Source organism: Botryllus schlosseri, chromosome 8 (genome assembly GCF_051294905.1).
Source record: "Botryllus schlosseri isolate E-star chromosome 8, Bs_hap1, whole genome shotgun sequence".
In the NCBI taxonomy this organism is placed as follows: Eukaryota; Metazoa; Chordata; class Ascidiacea; order Stolidobranchia; family Styelidae; genus Botryllus; species Botryllus schlosseri.
The window spans coordinates 14,718,510-14,746,136 of NC_137243.1; the positions used below are offsets into that span (position 1 = coordinate 14,718,510).

At 41.2% G+C, this 27,627-nt stretch overlaps 2 protein-coding genes across 4 annotated transcripts in view; one reads left to right on the top strand and one right to left on the bottom strand.

Annotated features, from left to right (window-relative positions):
• The window catches only part of LOC145444240 (CCN family member 2-like), a 288,076-nt gene that overhangs the window by 194,778 nt on the left and 65,671 nt on the right, over positions 1-27,627 (bottom strand). The window lies entirely within an intron of this gene.
• On the top strand, positions 1,246-27,308 carry LOC145444217 (MLX-interacting protein-like). 3 transcript variants are annotated; one of them, XM_080322156.1, is made up of 24 exons: positions 1,246-1,508; positions 4,644-4,816; positions 5,918-6,012; positions 6,260-6,366; positions 7,066-7,160; positions 9,451-9,540; positions 9,659-9,694; positions 10,175-10,204; positions 11,842-11,986; positions 12,045-12,134; positions 14,974-15,128; positions 15,691-15,750; positions 16,490-16,667; positions 17,566-17,903; positions 18,625-18,772; positions 18,841-18,972; positions 19,038-19,138; positions 19,870-20,133; positions 20,279-20,332; positions 20,811-20,912; positions 21,336-21,463; positions 23,440-23,693; positions 25,147-25,256; positions 26,014-27,308. In XM_080322156.1, exons 1-23 carry the CDS (start codon positions 1,460-1,462, stop codon positions 25,251-25,253), a joined length of 2,931 nt encoding a protein of 976 aa, XP_080178282.1. In that variant the 5' UTR covers positions 1,246-1,459; the 3' UTR covers positions 25,254-25,256; positions 26,014-27,308. The 3 variants fall into 3 exon arrangements, with proteins under 3 accessions (XP_080178282.1, XP_080178283.1, XP_080178284.1); XM_080322157.1 differs by lacking the exon at positions 9,659-9,694; XM_080322158.1 differs by lacking the exons at positions 9,659-9,694; positions 10,175-10,204.

A 27,627-nucleotide genomic window follows, 5' to 3' on the forward strand; every position in this document is an offset into this window, starting at 1 on the left:
ACTTGTGCTTACCAAGCAAGATAAAACAACCAGCAGGCCCACCTCTAGCTCTCCAAATCCTATAAATTACAATTCACCAAGTTATCAGTTGTTGGGTACGGTATGGTATTTCATTAATTTACATTATTTCAGAGCATCAATTTTGATTTTGTAAAGACACAGCATGGAACCAAATTAACTTGGTGAATTTCATTATTGAAACATATATCCGGCCTTGCAAATGGTCTGTTGGAAAGGGGTGTGCAGTGTGCACAAATTATCCCGTGAAATAGGCCTTGATGGAATCGGTATCATGTGCTCACACAATTCTTTATTTTTTAAATTATTTTTCATTAAATTAGTTCAACTTGGAGAATCATAGCTGCTCCCCTGTTGTATTAGGCAAAACGTACCGAGATTCCAGTAGGGGAAATTGGTTGTTCGTTGAAATAAATGAAGAGGGGAGCCAAAGGCTGGGCGAATCAACGTCTCCGGAATGAAGTTCGTTGAATGTGATGCTGGCTGCACTACAAAAAAAAAATCAGACAAATTTGGTCTCAATGTCTCAAATCGATTTTTTACAAAAAAAAAGTCTTAAAGACCAATTAGTCTTAAAGACCAATTAGTCTTACCAAGAACTTTATGTCTCAAAAGTAAGCCAGAAATTGATCGAAAATAGTAGCAGTGCCTTGAGGGCATCCTTTTCAGTGTTAGGGGTCTGAGCGGAGGAGGGGAAGGATGAGAGAGACCAGAAATTGCAGTGTTGAGATGATCCTGTACTAGGTTTACAAGGTATTCACTAGATATAGTTATCAAGGTACATGCCACTTACTACTCACGTATAATATTCAGATCAATATATATATGGTTGTCTGAGTCGAAAATAGCATTTATGGTGAGTGGGTAAAATGAGACCATCAGTGAGACTGAAATTGTTGAAAATGAGACCAAATCATCCTCATTTCTTAAATTTGAGACCAAATTTGTCTAATTTTTTTTTGTAGTGTGGTAGTAGGCCATCAAAATTCATGAAGATACCGTTCTAAGATTATAGGATGATGGGCGGACGAATTAAGCGAATATTTGACAGTGCAATGCTGTCAAATTTGATTCTCTCTATATTTATATTGTGGAAATTCCAAAGCAAATTGAGATTTTTTTTCTTTCAAGTTGTCCGATGAAAAGTTCAATAATAATAATCTCATCAGATCAGGTACATTGAAAAGAACCTGTAAGCTATGTGTAATGCAGCACATGGAAATAATGTTACACTACGTTGTTTCAGATGCTATACCATTTTGTCTTCAACTTAACAATATCTCGGAGACACTCTCTGCAATTCAAGTGGGGATATGCTATTAACATCTCTTAGAACGATTATCAAGTGGGAATTGAGTGAGGAGATGCTTTAGTTGCATAAAGTGGTCAGGAATCATCATCATCATCGTTCACTGAGTCCGGTCGAAGACATAATTTAACCATGGAAGGTGTGGTTACTCGCCCACGTGTACATAAGGGGAGAGTATCAGGTATGTTACAAAAGATTTTAATTATCTTCTTGGTATACTAGGGACATAAAATTAAGCAGCTTGTGTTTACTAGATTCCTGGTCCTGTTGTTGCTTTGTCAAGATTTATAACGTCAAGCTCACTCTGAAGATATCGGTTGCAGCTGGCAGCAATTGCCCATTTCATTTAGGAAATGTGTCTCCAATGGTACCCTGCTATTGATTCTGAGCCGGTGTGTTGTATCGGTGATGCTGAGTTTGATGTCGGATTGGGACTTTGTTAGCTATTTAAACCATGAATTGGGCCACCAAAGAACCACTCGATCAACTATGTATAATATTTGTACTAGTTTTCTGGTCTGATCAGACTGCAATTTCGATCTTCAGTTTCCGGCTCAAACTTCTCGGGGGCCCATTGTACGCCACCAGTCCTCCACCTATGCAGTAACTAGTATTTAGGGTTGTGCAAAATCGAATACTTGAGTAATACGATTATGAATGAGGTATCAATGCTTTAAGTATCACTCATAATGATCTCGTAAAAAAATGTCATATGTCAAAGTTAAAATGTGTAGGCCTACCTTTTATGCCACTGCAAGAAATATAATGCCTGTTATAGTGTTATCGATCACATTCAAGATACTTTAGTATTTGTTCAACAATTACGATTTCATGGCACTTTGTGACAATGTAATGTGATGATCGTGACTTCGGAAATTATGTGTTATTTCCAGCAACGTTCATAGCTTCGTACTATATGTTTCGTATGCTGCAAAACGCCCAATCAAGGTCTCAAGGCTTCCACAGTAGAAAATCATATCGAAACTAAAATACTCGTTGATTTAAGTAACTTTTAGTGGTGAGGAAATAGTATTGAAACTATAATTCTCGTTGATAAAGTAACTTTCAGTGGCCAGGAGCGTAGGCTGCAATTTTAGTACGGTACTTGAACAAATTGTTTCTTACTACTCGACTCAAATCATCGTGCCTAGCCCGACTTGTAATGAGGCATGATCCTGCAGCCCATCTTTTGAAAGCGAAGTTGAATTGTATTATAAATATTTTTAACTTGATTTAGTCTTGTGAATCTGATGTTTTAATCTCTCATATTGACTTTTGTGTTAATTGGATACCCTTTTTACTAATAATTCATGAATCAAGACCTACGTTAATCAAATTGTTGGAAGCTTGAAGAGTCTAGCTCTATTTTATGTACCGTTTCTTCTGTTTTCAATTTAGCCCTGCTATTGACTACCGTCATAGTAAGCCTATGGACATATCGCTCATTGAAAAGATTTACATTGAATACCAATTGTCTATGTCTCTATTCCTTTTGTTCCTGTCTATGCATTGGTGTGTATCATATCTTCCGATCTCGTCAACATTGTTGACCTTACAATCTTACTACTACAGCACTGATGCTAATATGTGGTTTATGTTGAACGTTGCAGCATTTGCACTTACTGATATGGTCTAATGCTTTGTCAATAGGGATTTTTCTTCATTATGTGCTGCAGCTGCATCAACACAACCTGTTAGGATTTAACCTAGAAAAGTGTTGTTATGATGGTAGTTGTAGCTTGTAAGTGTATCATTAAAGGGGCACTGCACTCTAAAAATGATGTGGTCTCAAATTGAAGGGCAAAACAAAAGAAAAATTTTGGCCGCAGCCGTTTTTTCAGAACGCCACCGTAATGGAGCTGTAATGTATTGAAATTTCCAGAGTTGCAGCACGCTCCAGCAGTCACGCAGAGATCGAACTTTATATAGTTGTCAGCCGATGTTATGAAGGAAATAGAATACACTAGGCCCGATTTTGACACAAATCTCTTGACTGGACATCTTCCGTTAAACGCGGTATCTAAACCACCTTGGCGTGTACGACATATTTCCTTCATAACATCGGCTGACAACTATATAAAGTTCGATCTCTGCGTGACTGCTGGAGCGTACTGCAACTCTGGAAATTTCAATACATTACAGCTCCATTACGGTGGCGTTCTGACGAAAACGGCTGCGGCCAAAATTTTTCGTTCGTTTTGCGCTTCAATTTGAGACCACATCATTTTTAGAGTGCAGTGCCCCTTTAAGTAGTTGATTTGCTTTATTGAATTCATATTCCTCACGTCTTCCATAGAAATGGTCTGTTGTCCTGTGTTAGAGAACGCTAACATAAAACAGAAACTTTTGTTCTCAATGGATAATAATACTCTCTTGGCTGTTAAAATAACATGGTGATGGAACTGTTGACAACTAACACTATAAATTTAAAACTTTTACTGTAAACACTTTGATTTGACTTGGTAACTTGGCTTGCAAAATGATTTCAATGCAAACCAAATTTGAGATTGGCCTGAGGTTCCGCCACCGACAAGAGGGCTGCTTTTCAGGTTGTAGTAAAAAAGTCCTTGAGCACATGAATCATCTGAGAGCTTAAATATTGTACAATAAAACTGAATGTGCCTAAAATTTCTATCTCGATTCAAAAAGTGATCATTTGCACAGTATTGTATAAAGTATAGCAAACCAAAATCCTATTGTATTCGTTGAAATTATTTGACCCTCAGGTGCTATATTCTGTCTTTTTATCGCGTTGTGGTTGTAGACCAAAATCTAAATGAAATTTTTATGGCAGGATAATCACAACAATGTCAGTTTGTCACTATCACTGCAAAGCCAACCAAACGTCTACACTAGTCACTAGTGTTCGACAGTGCATGTTAGACTTATCTTGAAACCAAATTCTAATTTTACATTTTGAGGAGGAAAATTTTGGATGAAAGTAATAGCTTCGAAGTCGCTGAGAAAAACGATCACAGTAAAAACAGTTATGAGCCACCATTTTATAAAGCTTCTATTCAAAGTAACAATCAGTGGCGATATCTGCTTCTGCTCTATCAATGGCATTTACAGATGGTTATTGTGAAATCTGGTTATTTTGGTAAATTCTTCTATCATTTGATTTTCTGAAAGTTTCGTGCTCTATCGCTGGTACTGGTAATATAAAAGTGAACAGCTTTCCCCCCTTCATCTTAGACCTGTGATTGGGATGGGATACCTACAACGGGCTGTTTGACAGATCCGACCAAATTGAAGTTATGGTCAAAAGAAATAATTAACTGGCAAACCTACACCGATTGAGTTGTCTCTTTCTCAGGGAAAGGCAGGGGTGAAGTAATCCACTCTGGACATTTTATGATCTCATCGGTGGCAGATCAAGATGAGCTGGATGACGAGGTTTCCCATGATAGAGACTCACCGGTTCATCACGACCAGGTGATAAGGTTGAGGGAAGGATACGACTTCTCCGATTTCAATCAAGAGACTCAGGTATCGTTTAGCTTAAAACCATATTACCTACACGCACAAGCACTCGAAAACAAATTTCCCTACTCTATTGAAATGTGTACTTCTTTAACACCAAAATTAGGGGTGTCTAGTAACTCCATTTGCCACCCGGGTTACGTTGGCATATTTACTGACCTCGACAGGCCAGATATGTTACAGTTGTAATGTGGTGTGTTGTGCCTTGATATAACCTTAGGCAAATATGATAATAGCTTAGGGTAAATATGTCGAGGAGTTTCTCGACACGGTAGCCTCTATTGAACTTGGTGAACCTTTCCGAGGTCGTAGTTGAGGCACGTGGCAACATGAGTCCGGCCATAAAACATTTTTGTAGCATCATTTTGTAATGACGGATATCAGAGAAAGATGTCCCGAACTTGTGGAAACTCGCATGCGATTTGAAACATTTTGATGAGTTACACACCCTCCGTCTATGGCTGTTGTCCATATGTGTGACAGTGACACAAAATCAAACACAATATTGAGATACGAGAAATTGAACAGTAGCCTTTCCTGGTGTATTCTGGACAGACTTCTACCGGTACTCGATTTATTTAAACCTTTTAGGGGTAAATGTTCATTTAGGTCAGACCACCTTGCCTAGACTGAAAACAACAGACCTGAAATACGACCTCCTCAACCCTGGAGACCACTGATTTATTGAAGTTTGAAGTATTCTATGTGATAAGCCTTTTATAACAGAATAGAACCAAAGTGAATTAGGGCGAAGGATTTATTGAGGTGGGGATTGGCGTGACACGTCGAAAAGCTACTACGTTTAGCTACTTTGAATCGATCAGGTTGATTTTTGTCAGGACGGAATTATATCTTATTGGAGCTGATGGGTCACAAATACATCAGCCTTACTGATATTCCATTCCTGGGGGGCTAGTGACTGCCATAGAGAAAATCATATTTCATGAAATATGAAGTGCTCGCCATTACCATTGGGTGAGATTTACATCAAGTTAGAATATTTTCTCCAATTAATTGGTGCAATATTTATCAAAATTCAGCTTGTCCAATCTAGTAAGATAGATTACAATTGTAAATCACGTATTTATTGTTTGCCTTTTGTTTCAGAACACGTACCAGTTCGGGCACAGGTCTACAAACCAAATCACCATCGATGCCTCTCTCTCCAGACTTTTCGAATGCATGTCGCTCGCATACAGAGGGTATGTCTGTGATAATTGTAACACGCGCTAATCATTCAATGCCTGTCACATAATTCTCGATTGGTGTATTCGAAAACTAATAGATATTTATCAGTCTCTCTATGCTAGAATGAACTTATTTCATTGATGGTATAACTTGCACAAAATGGCTTGCGGCATTGCGTCTTGTACCTTCTCCTCGACCCGTTGCAACGTATTTTTTTGCCAACCTCATCATTTTAAATAATAACCAAAATTTGACATTTAGAGGAAAGGTCGTTTCTCCCAAATGGAAGAATTTCAAAGGCATGCGCTTGACAGTAAAGGATAAGATAAGACTCAATAATGCTATCTGGAGAACCTGGCATATACAATGTAAGTGATGTCTGGTTAATTTGAATTATTTTTTTTGTTGACATCGCCTGTAGACGCTTCTAAGCGACGTCCAGTAGTCATGGAAACCTTGATAGGCCTATGTTTCATGGTTAATGTTAAAATCCAGAATTGCTGACTTTGCCGTAGCTGTCCATCGTCATTATTTTATTGGTCTGTGCTCGGTTGGTGTTAGTTTTGAGCTTGTCGGACAAATTATTAGGCATATCATTCTTTTTGAAGTGCATCGTTAATCATCTCATTTTACGGGTATATACCAAATGTGGCTTTACAATTAGTCAACGTGATTTCAGTAAGTATTAGGCCGCAAAATAGTGTTATTATGTAGACTTATTATAGAGTACCTTAAGCATCTGTTACATTTATCTTAGGCGTGAGGTTTGTGTCCTAGTTCTGTAGCTTGTTTGGTGTTTCAGGCAATGTTGGCCGACTTCGAACTGTCATGCTGTTCTTTGTAATGTCCACAATTCCGGGATCAAACCGCTATGAAGAATAAGGCAAAATAAGTAAAATCAGAATGTCCCTAATTGAAGCTTTGCACAATGGATGAATTTCCCTTTTTCGTCCCGGCTATACCCTTGCCCGGTCTGTTTGAAATACGACCCGCCTTATGCAACCGTCATACAGACATTTTCTGAATCATCAGTTCCCACAATTACATCAGGCCCTTGTTTATTGCAGATATCATGAAGAAAAAGCGTAACAGCATCTCCTTTGTGCAGTTTGCGACACCCCTCGATAATGAATCAGATTGCGACTCTCATTCCAAACCAGAGGTGGGCGTTAACATCTAATTAAGCGGTTTGCGTTTGCATGAAGCGTCTTATTACACTCGCTTCCATTGTAAGCATTTCAGTTTTGAAGCCTCATCTTTGCATAAAGGCGCCGTCTTTGTGTAATTAAATATTTTGTCGTCGTAATTGTGATTAGTGGAACGTGATTAAACATTCGAAAAAAAATAGATTCATTCAGCATTCGCTTATACCAAATAGAAGACTTTGCAGTATTCGAGAATGGCACGGAAAAGAGCATCAGTTATGTATGGAAGCAGCAACGTGTGCTGGTATGATGACAGGCGATGCGCGACTGCAGTGCATCTGTGTTATAACATCAAATTCGTATTGTTGTGACGTCGTTCTCATCAAGGATATCCCAGGTTCTCATGCATTGTTTCGGTGCCCAGTGATTGGACAATGTTGATTTTCAAGGTCCTGACAAGAAAAATATATACAGTTTTGAAATGAAGTGATACAGTAGCTTTCAAGGTTACCCGTTTTAACTAATTTTGAGGTCTAGTAACACCAGCTAGCGGCAACATAGCACCCTCTGCATTGACTCGAATAGTAGCTGCTCAGAGGTACAATACCATGTGCCTCACTACCTGTGAAAGCTGCCAAGATCTTATCAATTATAAGAAACAACTAGAAATGTGCAAACGATCTATTTGCATAGCCAGTTTATATGCAGACTCTCAACACCAGTGAAAGTTTTTAAATACGGGGATTTATATATGAAATTAGGGTAGGATGTTGTGAAGATGTAGACATGTAGTATAAACTGATACAACAAATTTGATGCATCGTATCAGCCAAACGTGAATGCTTCTTTACTTAATTCTGGTGATGCTGGAATGAGCTTTCATGCCGTACATGTTGTAGGTTTATATCCTGTTTTTGTTAATGATCTAGTATATGGTAGCGCTGTGCAGGTTAATCATTGGTTTTTTATGTCTGTGTCAGACTATCTGTTGATTCGCTATAAATTAAATTTATGGCTTTTTCACATGCTTCGTAATGTCTGTTCTGCCTTCCCTTCCTTTGATGAATTCTTATTATTGTGGTAGCCAGCTGTTCAAAATTGCTTTCTCAATCCACAAACGGCGCTTGTTTCAGCAGAATAAGTCTTGCTCAAGTTGAAAATAGGCCACTAGTTGCGCTCTCGGTTTGTCTGCCTTTCATGTTCTATTTGTTTCTATACCGTGACAATTGGTTGTGCGAAATGTAGCTATACCGGTACCGTAGTTTTTGATATTCCTCATTTGTTGACGATTGCCCCTGAATCGTGTCAGCTTGATACGCCTCAGCTGTTGATATATTTTCAATATTAGATTTTTAATCATTATCTTGCACAGCGTAGAATGTTACCTCATTGGGGATTGTTTGCTGGTATGATATGTCACTGTCTCAATTGATGAGTTTACTTTGTAAACAGAGCCAGTCCGATTTTTTTTAATTGCTGCAATCTGCCGGCTTTCATCTAGTGGCATTGTTTGATCGCTGTTAGATTAATTTGGTGAAATGGCAAAGGAACGCAACTCAAAAGTAACTCTATCTCTATTTTATCTAGAGCCTGGCCGATATCAGAATTTTCAACTAATTTTAAATTTATTCCATGTCGACTCCATCTATTTACAATAAAACAGTGAAAAAATAGTAATTAAGTTCCAGAAGATGTATCTTATAGTTTCGGAACAACAACTTACTCGCATTTTCACTGGTAATTCAATTCATCAACTCCTGTGGTCTTCAAAGGATCTGTGCTCTAAATATCGCACCGTCTCAAATTAGGGTTTAATGTGCGAAAAGCATTTTGGCAGCAGCCATTTCCTCTGAAAGTTGCCATATTGAAATTGAAACTGCACAAAAAAAGAGGCTACCATTCCAGTAATTGACCTCTTTAGCATCGAGGTGACATTGCTTCTTGACCTAGTGAAATATCTGGCGTGCACATATGTAAGACATTAGAGACAGCCTGCTCCAGCAGAAGATTTGTTGGATTATAAGCATTCAATTCCAACTACATCTGTAGGACCAATTCAACAAGCAGGATTTACTGCACCGCACTGCTGCTGCGTGCAAGCGGTCATCACAACTGCACGTTGTGGGGTAAATCTCAATTCGCTGTAGCGAGAATCAGGATATAACTGTGAATGACCACGGAGAAATTTGCGTCCATTCATAGATCCTCACACACTGTTAGGTCGGCGCAATTGCGTCTGGCTATTGTGACAGGTCCAGTTTACAGCTAGCTGCATGTACCTGGATTGTCATAATTTATTTTTTTCAGGCCGTTGTTATGGAGGGCAAATACTGGAAGAGGCGAATCGAAACTGTCGTAGCGGAATACAAAAAATGGCGAGCCTTTTTCATGGACAAGGTATTGTTATTTTGGAAGTAGTCGGTGTCTTATGAATGATTCGATTCCAACTGATTTTGCTAATTTGCATCCTTCAACAGCATGCCTTAAAATGCACTTTCCGTGATGTTCTTTTCAGAGAGGGTTCAGTCGCTTTATGGCATCAACGATAAAGGTCTCGTATGTGTGTAGTTTGCGTAGATTGTCTTCAGGAATTGTTTGCGAACACGTAACTTGGTTCCTAGTAGACATCCCTTGACGGTGTGCTTTGCATAGCCCAGTACCGTGTCTTGTTGCTTTTCGAGGCCGGACTGCAGCGTAGCTAACCATTTAATGTTGTTGCCATTTTCTATAGGCTATCTATAAGAAAATTTAGAGGTGGTAATAGATCTATATTATAACACTCTTCAAATTAGTGATTGTTGAAACAGTTGCAGTCTGGTGCTATGTGGCTTGTATTACCCAGCCTTCAATGTCTTGTCTATTCCAGTGGTTCTCAAAGTGTAAGTTTGGCCGTTGCTGGAAAATGCTTATCCTTGAATCCCAACCGTATGTCCAGGCTCACAGCGGCAAGAGTTTCACTCCTGTGTAGTTTCATTATTTTATTACTGAACCAATCCGAAGCTCACGACTTGTTCCCTTTTTTCTTCACCAGCTCCAACAGTCCGATCGTCCAGGCCTTACGGTGAGTTAATTTGTGTTATTATCCGCAAGCTGACAGCCAACGCTCATCCGACATTGTAGATAGGTCGCGCCAGGGCTCGGGAACCTAGGACTCGCAGGCCATATCTGAATCTATCCTTCATTTCTTGACGCTTGCGTGTTAAATCCATTATTTCTGCACTGTTCATATGTAAACTATTCGTGACGTGGATAATTGTTAACTTGCCTTGAAATTTCAGATAAGATGTTATCAATTCACAGCTGTCTTCGTACAGTACCTGGCTCTGAAGCAAGCAGAAAATAGTCTGGAATTTTCTATGATACATAGTTTTTTTTTGGTGGAGTTGACTTTTGTAAAAGTATGTTTTGGAAGCTTATTTGCAGTCATCGTTCCCGAGCCCTCAACTAAACGTGGAGTGAGTGTGAGCCAGATTAGTCGCTATTCTCTAAGCTACTGATTAAAACATTCGATAGCTCTTGATCATTACATTCCAATACATATCCATTTTTACGTTTGATTTCATACAATTGGACACGTTATTATTGGCATGCAAATTTGCTCCGTCTTCGTAGAAAGGGTGATGATGCGTGTAATTCTGCTCGGTTTCGATTACTCACCGTCACACGTTTTCTTGCTGCACGATCACTTCCAGCCGACACATTCCGGGAACACTAGTTGCACGTAAATTTACTGGCGTTAATTGATTCACTAGAGGTGTCTTTGTAGATTTCACTGAAAAACGAGACAATCCGATTGCTTTTCCGCTGTGGACTTTCTCCTTGAATTGTTGCTACACCTGTGTTGTATATATTAGGTATTTGGCGGGCTCCTGCCTCGCTCTGTGTCGTGTCAGATCCATTTTTGAAATATGCAATGAAGGAGCCAATGGGCATTCTCCGAGGATGGTACTTCTTGAGAGTGCCGTTGGCACGTAGTATGTCCTTTGTCAGTATAATCGGTGTAGCACGACAGGGAGCGGCGGCAAACTCTGTTGGTCCGGCCCGCGATAAAGTTTTGTACCACTTAAGACGCGGTAACGTCCGTAATCATAAATATCCGCTTTGTCATCATTTTTTGAAAGCATTCAAACCAATACTGAGGCAAGTGTGTCAAATTCTCAATTTTGTAAACAATGAATTTCTTTCACACAACTAAGCATGTACACTGTACTGTAGAGTAGCTTGTAACATGATTATGATTTCCGGCTATTCTGCTACTCATTGATGCCGGGTAACTCTTCCTAAAATTGAAAAAAGAGTGTCAGGTCCGAGAAGCCGGTCCTTTAAATTCACTTCACTGATCCAGTTGCTTTTCGACTTGATTATGAGTTACTGTAGCATTTTCTAACTGGAATACCAGTCTTGCTAGTTTTTGAAAATCGGGGATGTGCAACCATTTTGAGATGAGGTTCAGAGCGCAATAATCTAGTGTGAAATGTGAAACTGCAACAGGCTGTGGCTTGTAGTATTTGTGTGGCCTGTCATCTGAATTCGCTATCAGACAACAGATAACAACAGGTTGCGCACCCCTGTCGAAGACGAGTCCCTCGTGTATTATAAGCTACCTGTTTGCTACTATCAACATTCTGTTAACGTACCTCAACTAACCTAAATGGTTATCGCTGCGTATTCAAAATCACCAATCGATTGTGTCGTCAGTGGGTGTCCTCGAACCAATCGATGCCGCCGACACCAGAAAGCATGACGGGCAGCATCGACGCCATGATGAAAGCCGACGACATGTTCGACAAGCTTTTTCGTGGCCTGTCGCAGCCGTTTCAATTCCCTAATCCCAGGGAGATTGGTATGTTTGGATTTTTGCGTGTATTCGCTTCCTTTGACCGACGACTCGTCTTGTTCAGCGCAACACGCTACCAACTCTGACATGATGCAGCCCGGACTGTTGCAGCTGCAACCGCCGATCGATGACTTTATGGACCCACTCGATTTAGGTACAGTATCGTTCCTTTGTATTGCTCATAAATGCTCGCGCCGTGGTGTATCACTTTAGCACTGACTTCGGACATCGAAACTCCGAAAGGCCTGAACACTCCCGACTCTCAATATTTTCTTCACAGAACTGCCACACCAACATATTTTGTGATACGATTGTTGATATACGATGTTCTTTTAAATTCTGTACTAGTTGCTGACGATTACCCCTGACGAGTGTCAGCCGAAAATATTTGGGTTCATTTCAGTAAGAATATACCATTCAATTACATTACTGAGACCACAATGACCTTAGACACCTTCGGGCCAGTGTAAGACATGCATATTATTATCATGCAGAGGGCAATCTACGTCATTCACTTCTTGTTAATATGTCTTAAAGCATCTTACTCTTGATAACATTGTAATTTTGGCTAGGCAAGATAATTAAAGAGCCTTGAAACTGAACCGGGCATCAATTTTATGGATTTGAGTCGAGACACCATTTTTCTAGTGCGAGAATTATATCATATAAGCTTGCCAGGAGACTTTTGAGAAATATCGTATGGATGTAGTTTCTCCCCTTCTGTGGAATAGTGATCTGCCCGCGACATTGTCACTACAAAAGCGCTGTGGATACCAGTTATTTCAAATGTGGCGTAACTGACATTATTTACTTTGTGGTTTACTCTGAACTTTAAAGTCAATCCGTGCTGTTATGTAATCATGAGTGGCACTCAAATGCTTGAATCGCATGATTCCAATACTTGATTTTTCCCGACCATAATTATAATATATAAACCTTTGCTACTAAACCATTCTTTAATTGCGAGTGCGCAACTGGGCCATTTGAAATACGTTAGTATTACTGTGGTAGGCCCATTTCTTTTATAAAGTCATTGAAGATAACAATATATTAGTATACTCCAATTTAATACGCCTGCCATAATACGGGTGTACAAAGGGTTGGTGCAATATAATTTTCAATGGTGGTCTCTCGTGGAGTGCTGGATCAGTACGTAATAGGCTGTTCTTCGTTTAGACTGCCCTACCCAGCTGACGTTCGCTACTGATGAGGGTCAGTCGAAAAGCTTTTAGCGAATAAATTAACAATGTGAAGTTATTGTTTCGCGTTACTCTGAAGTTCTGTACCACAAATGGCTTGTTCTACCCAGCATCGTACATTTGTACGCTGATTGCTATTTCATCATCAATTCATCATTGGTCAGGACCGGTGATGATATATCCCTTGTGAATTGCCACCACACGCAATTGCAGTCAGCAAATGTTTCTGTTTGCAAGGCTGCCTCCGTATAGCTGATTTATAGCTACTCTGTAATGCTTTTCTCCCTAGCGGTCTGTAGTTGTTGACCTTTCAAGTGCCAGCACTGTGGTGGCGCAGATCTAATATTTACGCTCTTACCTTGGTGATATGTGGTTTAAATTAAATAATGTAGTCTAACAAAATTTAGAACACACGAGGCCAAGAATCCATCAAATCAATTATGAACATGACTAAATGTTGACCAGCGTCTCGCCCTAGATCCTAAATCCAGTTTTTCGATTGTCATTAGATGTACGAAGTGACGTCTTGCAATTGTATGCTTTTTTTAAATTGTGTCAATGTTTATTCAAGGAGAGGTTAGAAGGTAAACATAATATGGAAGGATGCGTCCTTACGTCAATTGTGTAACGAAATATTTTGAGGATGCCTATTTCATAGATGAGGATGGCCGAAATCGAATTGCTAGTTAATCGAAATTTCAGTGAATGTCCTGTTTGCAATTTAACTGAGCTACAGGCTGGTGGGTTGGCAAAGAGCAATTGCTGCCCTGCATACGCAAACGTGATCGCATTGCTTTCAATCAAGAGGTCCCTCGTCAGGTCTGGGACGGAGGAACCGCCAGCATTACTCGAGTAGTAGTAGAATCCAAATACAAGCTCGTTCCCCATAAATGACTCGGCTCTGCGTGAAGATCGTTGAAAAACCTGAAATTCCTTGTGTCAAGTCCGAATTGATTGGTAGCTTTGAAAAATTGTGTGACAGAGACGATTCAGTTTTTATTCACTGAAAATCAGCTGCTGCGTTGGAAATGAATTCCGTATTCGGTTACATACTGTAGACTAGACGGAACTAAAATAATGCAAAATCTTTCTTATTCAAGTGCAGACACTTGTAACCACTTGTAACATGGTTGCAAAACCCTTGCCACCGTAATTCCTACTGTGTGGTGATAACCAATGCTGAGGATACCCTCAATTTTTCAAAGTGCATGAATTCGGTTGCCGTTAGTAACTGCATTAAAGTGTCACGTTTTCCAATGTCGTTTTGAAAGCTCTACATATGTGCCGGCTTGGATCACATTACTAAAAGTACGCTCACTCTATTCTTGGTATCGCATTAATGATGGTCGTTATAAAATACGGGTATTGATAACTTCCAAGAAATTGTGTTGTAGAATTTGTCTGCAATTGACAGGCCACTGCGGCCTGTCTGTTGTGATTAATGGTTTTTGTATTATGCCGTGTGTTGTTGGTTGGAAATCTTGATTTTGCAATTTTTAATTGTTATCGTCTCTTTGTTTCGTGTAATGTGACGTGCTGACCTCCGTTTGCACTCATTGCTGTGGACTGTGGAGTTTTATTAAACTGTCTCTTGTCGGAGGCACAGAAATTTTGTGACACCCTTTAGAGTTTAATAGTGTTTTTATGTGGTTTAATGATGCCTGTTGTATGAAAATTCTAACTGAAATGAAGATTTTCTGTTTCTTGGACGTATCTTATGTAGCACTATCCCTGACGAACTCATCCAAAGATCAGACATACTGGAATTAACGCAGCAGCACTCTTTTCTCGTAGATATATTTTGCTCGTCGAGACGGTCTCCCGCCCACCAGAGCAACATCAGTCTGTTCCACAGCAACAATGTCAACAGCTCCATCGCCCAGCTGGACTTTCCGACGCCGATGTTCACGCAGCAAGATTTGGAGATCCACGAAATCAGCGACACGCAAGTAATAAATCTTGCTGCGCATCATAGCTGTGACATGAAAGACAAAATTGGCTGATTTGGGTCACGTATCAAGATATTATGTAACATTAACTTTTATTCGTTGATGACTTCCAGTTGGCTGTCCGTCAGGAAGCAACGTCAGAATGAGACTATTGAAATGTAGAGGTATCGTGGAAAATTGCTTGGTAGCTGTTTTATTTACTACATTTATGCTGGTGATACTTGTGACAAAAGTCAACCAAAAAGCTTTAAGGAATCACTACTATTGCTACGGTTATCTTGTTAAGCCTACTTTCCATGTTCGGGTGCTATACCATAAATCATCTCTTCTGATCTCGCTTATTGATGACTCGTCGGTTTCTGTACTGATTTTTCTCTGACTCGTGACTTACGAAGACTTACGACTTATCTTTCCCCAATGCTGAATATTATTTGTGTATGTGTGTTGTCGGCGCTCTTGGCATGAAAGAAAAGTAATCTATCAGGGTCAGTGAATGTTTTAGGTACAATAAGATAGGTTTAACGATTAGTGTCACTCAAGCTTTTCTTCTTTGATATTGCAGGAATCATCGCTTGAAGAGCTTGTTCAGAGGGCTACGTCGGTTCATCAGGAAAATGTTGTGGTGAGCTGGTTTTGAGTGCTTTTCGGGATTTTATTTCTTACTTGAAATCGGGTTTGGTCGGCTGCGAATTTTTTAGAATTTTGTAGGTCCGACAACGATTTCGTTGGCTCCGATTTCTAGCTATGAAAATCGAGTGTAAACTGCTACTGATCAAACAATCTCAACACTTTGTCAGCAACATCCGCAGCTAGGCTTTAGTGGAATAGTACTTCTTATACAAAATAGCCTACCTAGACGCTGGACTACGCTCTCATCTGACTTGAAATGTCGAAAGTCCTGTGCGTCATTTCCAATTTCACTGATTTTGATCGAGAGTGATCCATGAACGGTTTACTTTCATGGATACCAAACCTATTTCCAGTAGAGGAAGAGGTACTGAAAAATTGTCACACCTGTCACACTTTCGCAAATCAGTTAACGGCCGACTCCGTCTTTCTGTCTTCATGCTACGAAATTGCGAGATGCGTTTCCGTGGCTAGCGCAGTGTCGCTGACAGTGCTATGACTTCGAACACCAGACGATTCCAACCGCTAAAAAATTACTCTGGTCTGTCAGAAAATTATTATCTGTGTGAGAAGATTTTGAAAATGAGAAGCGTATGACTTGAAAACTGTGGACATTTGATTAGTCTGGAGACTTTACCACCAATAGTGCTAGTTGACATGACCTAGAAGTAGAAGTGCTCTCGCAATTATTGACTCGGTAGTGTGATTTTGAAATATGTTGTTACCGGTCTTAGTTATCAATGGCGAACGACGTTATGCGCATGCAATCGGAAAGGACCCTGCCGCAGGAGCTATCGTCAAGTCACGCCCCACTGCAGCACAATCGCCCCATTGGCTTAACGGACCCGGTGATGGCTACCAACGCGGTACCCGGTACTATGAACTATCCTGCCATGCAGAATTCAACAATGTGTGAGTCATATTTTGTAATCTGCCTTTTTTGTATGTGTAAGTAGCCATTTTCAAGACGAGTCTAGACTGCTTCAAGTGAAAGCAGGAAATGCATGCGGGAAAAGAACTCCAGCAAGCAGTTTCAAAAAGTAGATTTGGACAACGGCTACCATACTTCCATCATTTAATCGGAATTGGCTACATTAAAACTTGCTGGCTTCATCTTTGCGACCCACTCAAAATGTCTAATGGCACCCAAAACGGACGCAATTTTCGGAGATATATTCAATTACGGGGGGGGGGGGGGGGGGCTATTACGTCCAATCTAGAAAGTGATGCAAGCATATCCCAGAATTATTCCCTACTTTACAAAACGAAAAGTTTCGAAAGTCGGTAGTTTTCCCTAAGAATAAGTCGAGTAGAAATGGAAGCAGCTTGAACACACAACCACTGGATTGAATATCGTAAAGATACATTGGATACCTGTTTGAGTTCTGGATAAAAAGTAGATGTATTTCGTTCACGTAAACCTGACCCTTGTACCGGTGAACTTGCAGCCTCTTCTTTGTTTCTGCCGCCAGAGATGATTATGGAATTGGATTTGAAAAACAAGGGTTTTGCTGGTTATAATTTTTTTTAGAACAAATATTTGTCATTACTGGACACGAAATTTCTAATTGTTTAATATTCATGAGACTTCTGATGAAATTTCTAATACCGTAGCCTACTTATCGATTTCCATACTTCTGAACTAATTTCAACAGTCACTACTGGATTTGGACTTGAATGTGAAATTTTCAATAATATTCACTTTTCGTGTGACGTTTGAACAAATTTGAGTCATTGCCGGTCTTGGAAATATATTCCACATTTGGATCTGTACTTTGAAAATATTGAATCTTTGCTGTCCCCGCTTCAGCGAGTACGATGCCGATGATGATCTCAAAGCAGCAGCAAAACACGCCGACGATATCGCAACTGGTCACGTCCATGCCGCACAGCTACGCCCAGCCGCAAAACATGACGCCTTTCGTAAGCAACCAGGCCAAACGAACTATGCCGCCGCCCCAGAAAGTACCCCCCCGGCGAAAATCGATGTCCCGCACCATGAACCCCGGCGCCGCCCAACAGCCGGTAATGCAGAACCAAATGACCGCGCCCATGTACGCCGCGCCGACCAAACTGGACAGCGTGCAGGTGCAGACCGGCGTGCCCCAGCACCAGGTCATGCAGATGCAGGTGGACCAGCCGCGACAGGTAATTGTCTGTAATTTTTTGTTTGTGTTCATAAAGAGTGAGCCCAGCCCCATACTTTCCATACTTGGGGAACGATTTGTTGTTAGTGGAAATGCTGACATTTCTGTGAAGTCAACACCAAGCCACAACATTGTCACAAAGTGCAGCGGTTCCAACAGCGTTACCAATACATATGTTTCGTTTGCTATCATGCTTCAAGATATTTTACTGACTTTGTGTTATTTATTATTACCAAGTTAATTACTAAGATGTATACTGTTATACCCTTCCAATATATTCAAAATAGCTTCTTGGAGGTACAAAACTTCAATATACAATTGAATAGTCTCTTCTTATTGATATAAACCCGAATCTTTTCGGCTGACACTCATCAGGGGTAATCGTCAGCAGCTGGTAGAGAAGTGGAAAGAACATTGTATATCAACTATCGTACTACCAAGCATGACGTCGCTGGTGCGAGAGATCGATCAAGCTCAATGTATTATTTTAGACGGTACACAAACTCCTTCTGTTGACAAAGCTATGTTCAGGTTATTTCAATATGACTATTCAATCAATTCCATTTTCAGAATAATGACCAACTATTTAATTTTTTGTTTGCCGATTAATGTGACGTGAAGCCTCAATTTTGTGGCAGATATATTCCTTTGACGGCTCGCCGACTGCCTAATCTTTTTCTACATACCTGCGTTGGGGAATGCTTGACGCTTGCGTTTTTAAGGTCATCGGAGGCATGCAGGCAATGCATTCGCATCACTTGGCTAACGAGAGGCAGCTGCCGATAATCGAAATCAAAGAAGGCTCCGTTCCGACGACGCCGGTCCTGCCTCCTATGGGCGTTCAGCAACAGATGCTTCCTGGCAATCATTGTGAGTTGGATTGCTTCCGAAGATTTGACTTCCGAGTCCGGGCATGAATTCTTTTTCGCTGGCCACAGACCAGCCCCCTACGAAGAAACAGCATCTGGTCGGACACGGCACCATTGTCGCAAAACAATCATCGCAGACCGCCACCAACCCGCAACTCATGTCGACGAAAAATCAGACCCTGACGCAACTGCTGACGACGGGTAATCGCGGGGAAATGGCTTGGGGTTGAACGGTCCGCTTTTCAACCGGGTCTTTTTGGTCGCAGGTCGGCCGGACGGCAAAGGCGCGTCGCAACTATTGCAAATATCTCAGAGCCTGCCGATGAATCAGTTGCAAGAAGCTCAGCTCAAGCAGGTTGCAGCACAGGTCGGTGTCTGTCCTTTTTTGGCGTGGAACGTGCATTTCCTGAGTATTCCACATATCTGAATTTCAATTGTTGACTCTCGAAAATCCCTATTCCCCGAAAACTATAACTTCTTTCACAATATCCATATCTGAGTTGGGAATATTTGTCTCTGAAAAAGTTGCTCTTCCCTGAAGACTAAAATTTCGTTAGAGTGAGCTAAAGAACGTTGGAGTATTCCTAATTGATCTGATGCTCATTCTCCCTGAAAACAAGAATTTCTTGCTTAGGCTTGAGCATCTTCAACTATTCGGAATGTTTGGTTCTGAAAAATGGCTGTTCCCTGCCAACTAAAAGTAGGCTAAAGGACCTGGAAGCATTCCAAGTATCTGAAAAGCATCGTCTCGCGATTATTGACCATTTCACCACTTTATAACAATGCTGTGGGTTGATACGACTTCGCTGATATCTTAAATAGCTTTACACTTCATGTTTTGTATGCTGTGATACGACCAATCGAGGTTTACGGCCTTCCACAGTGGAAGATATTATCGAAACCATAATTCTCATTGAGTAATCAATTCTTAGTCGTAAGGAGGGTATAATTTCAGTACTTGAAATAGATGATCTCTCACTATTGAACTCATCATTCGAGTGCTCAAATCATTGTGCTCAGCCCTACTTGGGAATTGCTACTTCTGTTCTGTTTGCAATCGAGTACAAATTTACGGCTTTAATTACATACCCGCTGCAGGCCGCCCATTTCAACAACTTCCAAAACTCTGTCGTGATGGCCGCAGCGCGGGCTGCCGTGGCCCCTTCCCAGCCGACGGGGCAGACCGCCATTAGCAGGGTCAGCGCCCCGATAGCTACAAAGACTATCGCCGAAGTAAAGGAGAACGCGGTCGGCCGGAAGCAACGGTCTTCGATCGAAATCGGGAAGGCCTCGAGTCCACCGTCGCCGTGGATGGACACTGACGATGGAAAGTCTGGGGAGGACTTTGCCAGCGAGATGGAGGTCGGTTTTTATTAGCAGTTTTAATATGTTATATTTTAATAGTGTTCATTTATGTTGTAATTTGAATTTCACAACATGTTGCTTTTACTTTCGAATATGTGTGAATCCCTGTAATGTGTCGATAACGTGTTACGGTACTCTTCAGAAAAAGACGTACGACATGGGAGCCGCTAATACTGCAACGATCGGTACCGAACAGGTCGGTGTGACTTCGTGTAGTTTGGCTCGTACATCTAGTGCTTTGCTTACGTCCTAGTTTAGAAATTGTACCGATATTGTCGTTATAACGTATGTGTGCTGATGAAGCCGATAAGAAAGTAGTAATCCTGGCAGGTGTGGTCAAAAGTAGTCATTGTTAGTAGCCAATACGTAGAAGTAGTTTAAAATCGTAAACACTGGATTAAGTGGTGTCACTAGACTAAACCTGACCAATGACCATAATCACCTCTGGTGATTCTCGTAAATCAGTCCAATGGTGCTGAATACTTTCTGGGAACAATTCTGGGACAGATCGCGTCATTGGTCAGGCCGATATATATATATTGACCAGGATTAGCCGGGGGCCGATATTTCTACGTAGGCGATTGGGCTCCAGTTACGTCAGTTACAAGGCAAAAAGCATGCAGCGCTGTTTTTCCAAGTACGTTTGTGTCGTAACCACGCCATCGCATACGCAGGGACACTTCACCGCCGAACAAAAGCGTCGCTGTAACATCAAAGCACTTTGCGACAGCTTGCACGATATTCTTCCCGACTTGAAAGCGTCGCCAAACCCAAAGGTATGTTATTCAATTTCATAATGCTTGCGTTATCGTTTCATAGAGACTCGTAGACGTAGAGAACTTGAATGTACAAGCCAGTGCTCACAAAGACGTGGCCCTCCCAAGATGATGTTTTGCGGCCCACGACCTGATTTGAGATTTCGGGAGAGCGCTTAGTAAAGCATTTTTTGTTGTGTTTGTATTTCTTTAATAAGATATTAATAGCAAAAACAAGAGGCAGTCTAGTATCGGTGCGCGACTGCCAAATATTTGCGCGCATAAACGTGTCCCTGTACTATTTTCAATGTAACAAAATCCTGAGTGTGAGGAGCAAGTAATTTTGCGTAAGAAGTAGAATAAAAGCGGAGATTCTTTGCTACCAACCGCTTCTGCTCATTACGCTATGTGACAGGATAGAAATCGATTATACGTTCCTTTCAGATAAGCAAAGCGATTCTGCTGACCAAGTCTTGCAACTACATAAAGTGGCTGCAGCAGTCGCGGACGAAGACCGCTTCTGAAATCCAAGCGTTGAAGCAGAGGATAGACGGTCTCAACGAAGATATCTGGTATGGCGCCGTTTCCTCGACGAGTGCCTAGTTTAGTGGTCGGTCACTTCTGATGGTTTTATATAATGAGGATTTTGCCGATTACTAGGGCTGGGTGAAATTGAGTATCACAGGTTATTTTGTCATAATAGGATATACTACTTGGAACATTGGTTCTCAAACCTTTTTATCTTCATCGACCCCCCTCAACTTTGAGTTCAAATTTAGCTCAATTATCGTGCATCCGTCGTCTGTCTTGTGCAAATATGAACTGTATGCTTATGGTAAACAGCAACAAAATGACTTTTCTTGAAAATAACCTGATACCGTGTCTAGAAATTGGATTGGTTTTCATGATTTCAAAGCAAATTTTGCAGCTGTATTTCTTGGAGTACTTGGTCGTGTCTTGAAAATCCACATCTTGGATTTTATATGAACGAGTGCCGAAAATCCTTTCCACAAATATAGGTGAGGCGAATGTAGTATTAACACGTAGCGCTTCTGACGACACATTTTGGTGTGATCGCAACATATACGGCACCAAAATTGAGAAACATATATTCTCATGAACATATCATGTCCAGCCTAGTCATTTCTATCTAGCAGCGGGGCAGATTAGGAAAAATACTTAAGGTATTTCTATTTCAAACGACTGTTCACTAATTTGCTGGGACTGACCACTTCAAATCCAACGTATTAATTTTTTCCCAAAACCCCCACAAAGCGTCTCTAAACAGCAATATGTTGGTATCAGTAGGCTGTTGGCAATTTGGCAAAATTAGTGAACACGAATAGGATATCATCGTGGGCCCCCGGTTGAGCACCACAGATTTGGAATGTTCAAATGGTGCATGAACCATGCTGAAAGTATATAGAAAATGCTTCGGTCACATCTACGAACACCTTCGCTACGAGTTATAGATGCAATGTGTTGCAAATTGAGGTTTTAAGGCTTCCGCGTTGGCAAGGAGGTATCGAAATGATGATCATTTTTGTCGTTAAGTCACTATGAGGGACAAGGAGCATATATATATGTATAATTACAGTGATTTCACTACTGCGACTCGAATCTTTGTGACAGCCTTACCAATAAGTGGTTACACCCTGGGGCCCTGGAGCCGTTCTGATTTCTCTCCGACTCGGCTGATGACTCTCACGAGATTCCAAGTTGCGACTCTGACTATGCCGCCAATTATGCAAAATTTAACTTCGCAAGTGGTCAAATCGTCAATGTTGATGTTCAATTCGAATTTAAGTGCTCGAGTCCAGGCTTGTTACCAAGTCACAAGGCTCCGAGTCACAAGTCAATATCACTTTTGTAGTTATGACTCGAGTCAAGTCGAGTCATTTTCAATTCGCCACCGAGTCAGAGTCAAGTCCAAGTCAGCCAGCAGAGGGTCGAGTCCGAGTCATGATATTATGACTCGAGTCCAAGTCATTGTGTTGACTGCTCAGTTTCCAGTTGAAGTCTTCTCAAACCCTTTTTTTATAACTCTATTTGGTGATATCGAATGATTCGCATTTATATCACGCTAATTTTCCTCACTTTTAGCAGTTTATGGTTGCATTTTCAAGTACCAGTACCAATAGACGAAATCCCAATAGTGTGGTTGCTTTGGTCTTGGCCATCTGAGTCTCGAGTCGTACGACTTACTTCGAGTCTTGCGCAATGACTCGAATCCAAGTTGAGTCAATACACAGATTTACTCGAGTCGAGTCATGACTCGAGTCATTGCCACCCTGCTTGAATCATTGAAATTGGTACTCTACGGATTCCAGTGCTCGTTACTTGAATGATACTCGATTTGGATTTTTGAGTGCCCGAATCGTCGAAATCTTTACCCGATTTGGATTCAAGTGCTCGAATCATCACACCGAGCCCTGCTCCTTTCTTCGTTCTCTTACTGGCAACTCCGACTCATCGCTCCTTCAAAACCCACTTTCAAGGGCCGTGAATCGCTCAAAGTCTAACGGTCCGTCTCCCGCTTATTTTTTAGCACTTTCCAACAGCAGCTGCCCGCCAACGGGGCTCCGGTGTCGCAACATCGCGGCGAACGCATGAAGGCCGTGTTCGATGACTGGGTACGCGAGAAGACGCTGAGCGAGTGGAAGTTTTTCATATTCAGCATGATCGTGCGACCGTGGTTTCTGAGCTACAACGACACGGTGTCCAACGCGAGTGTCGACGAGTTCTGTAGGACGTCGCTTACGTGGCTCGAAAAACACTGTTCCATGCACGTGCTTAGAAGAAGTGAGTGTGGTGTGATGTGTGGGCTAATTCAGAGGTCTCAAACTCAAACGTGCTCGCGGGTCAATTTTCAAGTTTTTGACGATGCCGAAGGCCGCAGCATCGGTAAGGGTATTCCATGTCTTTCCAAGTAGGCCTTAGTTGACAAGATGAAATTGTCCTATTGAAAGTGAGGTGATACAGCAGACTAACATTCAACACTCATCATAAAAATGTGATTTACTCTGGTATCAATTTAGGCCTGGAATGAAAGAAATCATCACATTTATAACTATTTGAATAGAAATGTTGTTGTACATGATATATATTAATTATAAGATCTAGACGCCATGTGAGCGGAAAAATATGTAGCTATCACGTTATAATTTTGCAGCTACTATGAATATTGTGAACTTAACAGATTGATAATAGAGATTGATCTGATATCACAGCATTTGGGGTTCAGCAGTGTAGCCCAATCCAGGATCGGGTACACTCCTGATAAGCTGGTTATTAAGCTCATGGTCAATTACCTTCGAATATTAGAGCAGAAAAATAACAATATAAATATATTAATGAATGTGTCATAGTTATAGAAATGTCGGAACGCCGAACAACCCACTGTTGCTACATCTTGGAGCGTACCACTACGGCACTCAGTACCTTCAAGTGGCCTTAATAACATGATTTAGCGACCCAAGATGTAACTAATAGATGGCCAATGGTTGCCATAACTACTTGCTTACTAAGTGAAATACCAAGCTGCGACCTTCTGGTCTATTACTATTCCCACTGTCCGCTCGGGTCATTTTCATTTGGCCATCGAGTCAGCCCGAGTAATTTTAATAAAGGTCGCGTCCAAGTCTCTAACTCACAAATTTCAGTCCCGAATCGTCTAAGCATAGTGGTGTAAACGACAATCGTCTAGGGTCAGGGTTTATCATCATGAATTGGAAATGTGGCGAAATAGTGAATCTTCTACTGCATGGATGCAGATAGTGAAGTTTGATAAATAGTTTCAGGCTTTCGGAGCAATTTAAGAGCGAATGTTCACTTGAAAACTTATATATTGTAAAATTATTGAAAATCTAAAATGTCGTCGCGGCCCGAACGAAATGATATGGCGCTCCGCGAGTTTGATACCTCTGGGCTAATTCAAATTCGGTTACATCAGGCCTATTCACCCAGTCGTTATAACAATTTCACTCATAGGGCTGATGCACTCTTTTCCCGTTACTGCTTTCTACTTTTGCGAAATCCAAAGTGTTGAAAAATAGGTAGTTTTGTCCGAATAAGTTTAGTAGACGTGTAATTACTGGAGTGGGTAGTGCAAACAGCCAAAATCTACTTGTGCACTCTGAAAAGAAACTTTACTGTCGCTGACCGGCTCTGCATTTCATGCAGTCTACACTGTCACGACACTATCGTCAGCGTGACATGCTTACGACAGACAAATTTCAACCTCTCGCATTTCCAGATGTGGTCGGCTCTCTGCAAGAACTGGGCACGACGACATCGATATTGACCGATCCTGGGAATTTGCAAAAGCAAGCCGAGAGCGCGGTCCAGCAGCCGCCAAGGTGATAGGTAAGGACGTAATTCTTGATTCTAGGGGCCTGAAGAGAAATCGGTTTTAAATAACACAAATTGTGCCAATTACCAAGTATTCTCCCCACCCGATCACTGTTTAGTAAGCCTTGCTATTGTGTATCAGTTATCATCATCATTTCAAAACACCACAAGATTGCTGTACAATGAAATGACAGGAAGGTGTCGAAACGGCTTGAAAGAGTCTTGGAAATCAGACACCCACCTGGGCCTAGGCGTGTAGTGTTGTGTAGAAAAATTAACTTTTTTGCTTGAAAATTTTATGCGGGAGTTGCCCCGTACCGATGTACGAGATAGCTATCGACAAGTCTGGCTCTAATTTCAACGCAGGGTTGTAACCAAGCCGCATGGTTCCGAGTAACAGGTTTCACCCGAGTCAAGTCCAACCCGCGGTGTTCAGTGTTCATGTTCAAGTCGGGTTCACTTCCGTGTAAATCTCGGGTGATACGGAAAGCCTAGCATTCATAAATATACCCGTTCTCTTACTCGTAACATGTTTATTCGAACAGGTGAAAGACATTTTCGAGTATTGGTCCGGCTACTCGAGTCTTGAATCAAGTGATTTAGAATGTCTCGACATGCGCAATCACTCAAGCACAAGTCTAGTTGAGTCATTTTCCGTTTTTAGATGAATACTCGAGTCAACGAAAAATTGAGACTTGAGTCATTGCAGCCCTGTTACAGCGCCACGTACTATGTCACGATTGTTACGCTGAATCCTGCATTTCATTTCCAGAAGCTGCACCCTTCCGACACTGTAAGCGTGCGACAGTCTCCTATCGCCGATTATCCTACGCACACTATTTTTCCGCACTACCTTCCGACAGCTGATTCTGTTGCCGCGGCGGCCGTGGACATTTTTAAAGCACTTTTTCAAAAAATTTTTTCTTCCGACTGAACTGTTGGGTGGCGTCTCGCAATGTCGCGTAGTACCGGAATCGGTGTGTGATCAGCGGATTTGCTTTTAAGAATGCATTCGTTCACAAAGGGACTGGTTTTTATTACAAGTTGCTTTGAGCCTGAAGACTCGCACAAAGATCTCGAATCCAGTCCAGCGGCGATTGACGTTGGGGTTTCTCCACTTAAGTGGATAAGAATCTCGATGCGTTTAGACCAGTGCTTCTCAAAGTGTTTGATGGTACACAAACAAAACCACTTGTATACTCCACAATGCAGGTCTAATTTGTTACTAATGACCTTAGCGCCGTGTAGGGAGGCTATAAAGATATGTCGAACTTGATAAGGGGTGGTGAATCGAAAAGTTTGAGAACCACTGGTCTAGATTTATCAACTACTCGTAAATACCATGACCGAGTATTCGTTTTAAAACTACATCATCTCGTTAAAGTGTTATTTTCCGAGTTTGTATCAGTAACATCGTGGATATTAATATCAGTACGAAGACGTTACTGAAAACAAAAGGGCAATATCATTTTATCTGCACCAGGCGTGTGTCGACTTTGAAATTGGATACAAGCAAAGCCTGCTAATCATCAGATATCAAGCATTGTGCCTTGGAAATTTTCTCTGAGCTACAGTCGAAACAGAAGTTTTGAAGGCACCTGTCTAACGCTCGGCGGTCACACAATATGATTGCTGTGAAATCTACATTTCATTGACCGGTGTTGCATTAGCTTGGGCACTGTGACGTGCCATATTAACCGTTTCTAAGAGCAAAATTTTGTATGGATCGTTTTACTATTGTTGATCCAGCGAAAACGCGTCGCTGAAAAAGTAATATTCTAGGCTGGTGCATTGAGAGGTGATGGAAATATTACGGGTATCACTTGGTCAGAGGATATGCCGCATGTGCTCGTAAGATACGCTCGCTCGTTTTTCGATTAATTTCCCTTATTGAATTGTTCAACTATGAGCCTATCATCGCGACGGTGTTACGAGCGTGTTAGTATTATGCATTATGTCCGACAGCTTTTACCATTGCCAAATTGTGCTTGAATCTTTGTTTATTGTAATCAATTCAATTGAATTATTTTCATAATAGATGCTTCCGCTGGACAATCCGATACAAAATTGGTGTTGACAGGCATGGTTAGCTCGCACGAGGTTCAAGAAGTGAAACAGTTCCTCAGCATTGGAAATTTAGGGACTCCGTGATTTTGTAAGTGCGACAATGAGCTGTTCAGTGTTCAGCATGCAATATTACCAAGTGCGACACAAGACTAAGTGACAGTCAGGAACGCATTGCTCATGAATTGTGATGGATGTGGATTGTGTATCAGTATTTCGCTGGCAATCCGTCAGCCGCCAAGCATTACTACAGCGAGCGTATGTTCAAAAATTGCTCCAATTTGTAAGCAATGTTTGAACAATGTCATTTGCTGTTAGTCTT

What these genes read in the sequence shown, in the direction of transcription:
- LOC145444217 (XM_080322156.1), top strand. Translation starts at nt 1,460, where the DNA reads ATGGAAGGTGTGGTTACTCGCCCACGTGTACATAAGGGGAGAGTATCA. An exon ending in ACATAAGGGGAGAGTATCAG is followed by an intron (nt 1,509 to 4,643) that starts GTATGTTACAAA and finishes TCTCTTTCTCAG; the next exon opens with GGAAAGGCAGGGGTGAAGTA. An exon ending in CAACGATCGGTACCGAACAG is followed by an intron (nt 20,333 to 20,810) that starts GTCGGTGTGACT and finishes TCGCATACGCAG; the next exon opens with GGACACTTCACCGCCGAACA.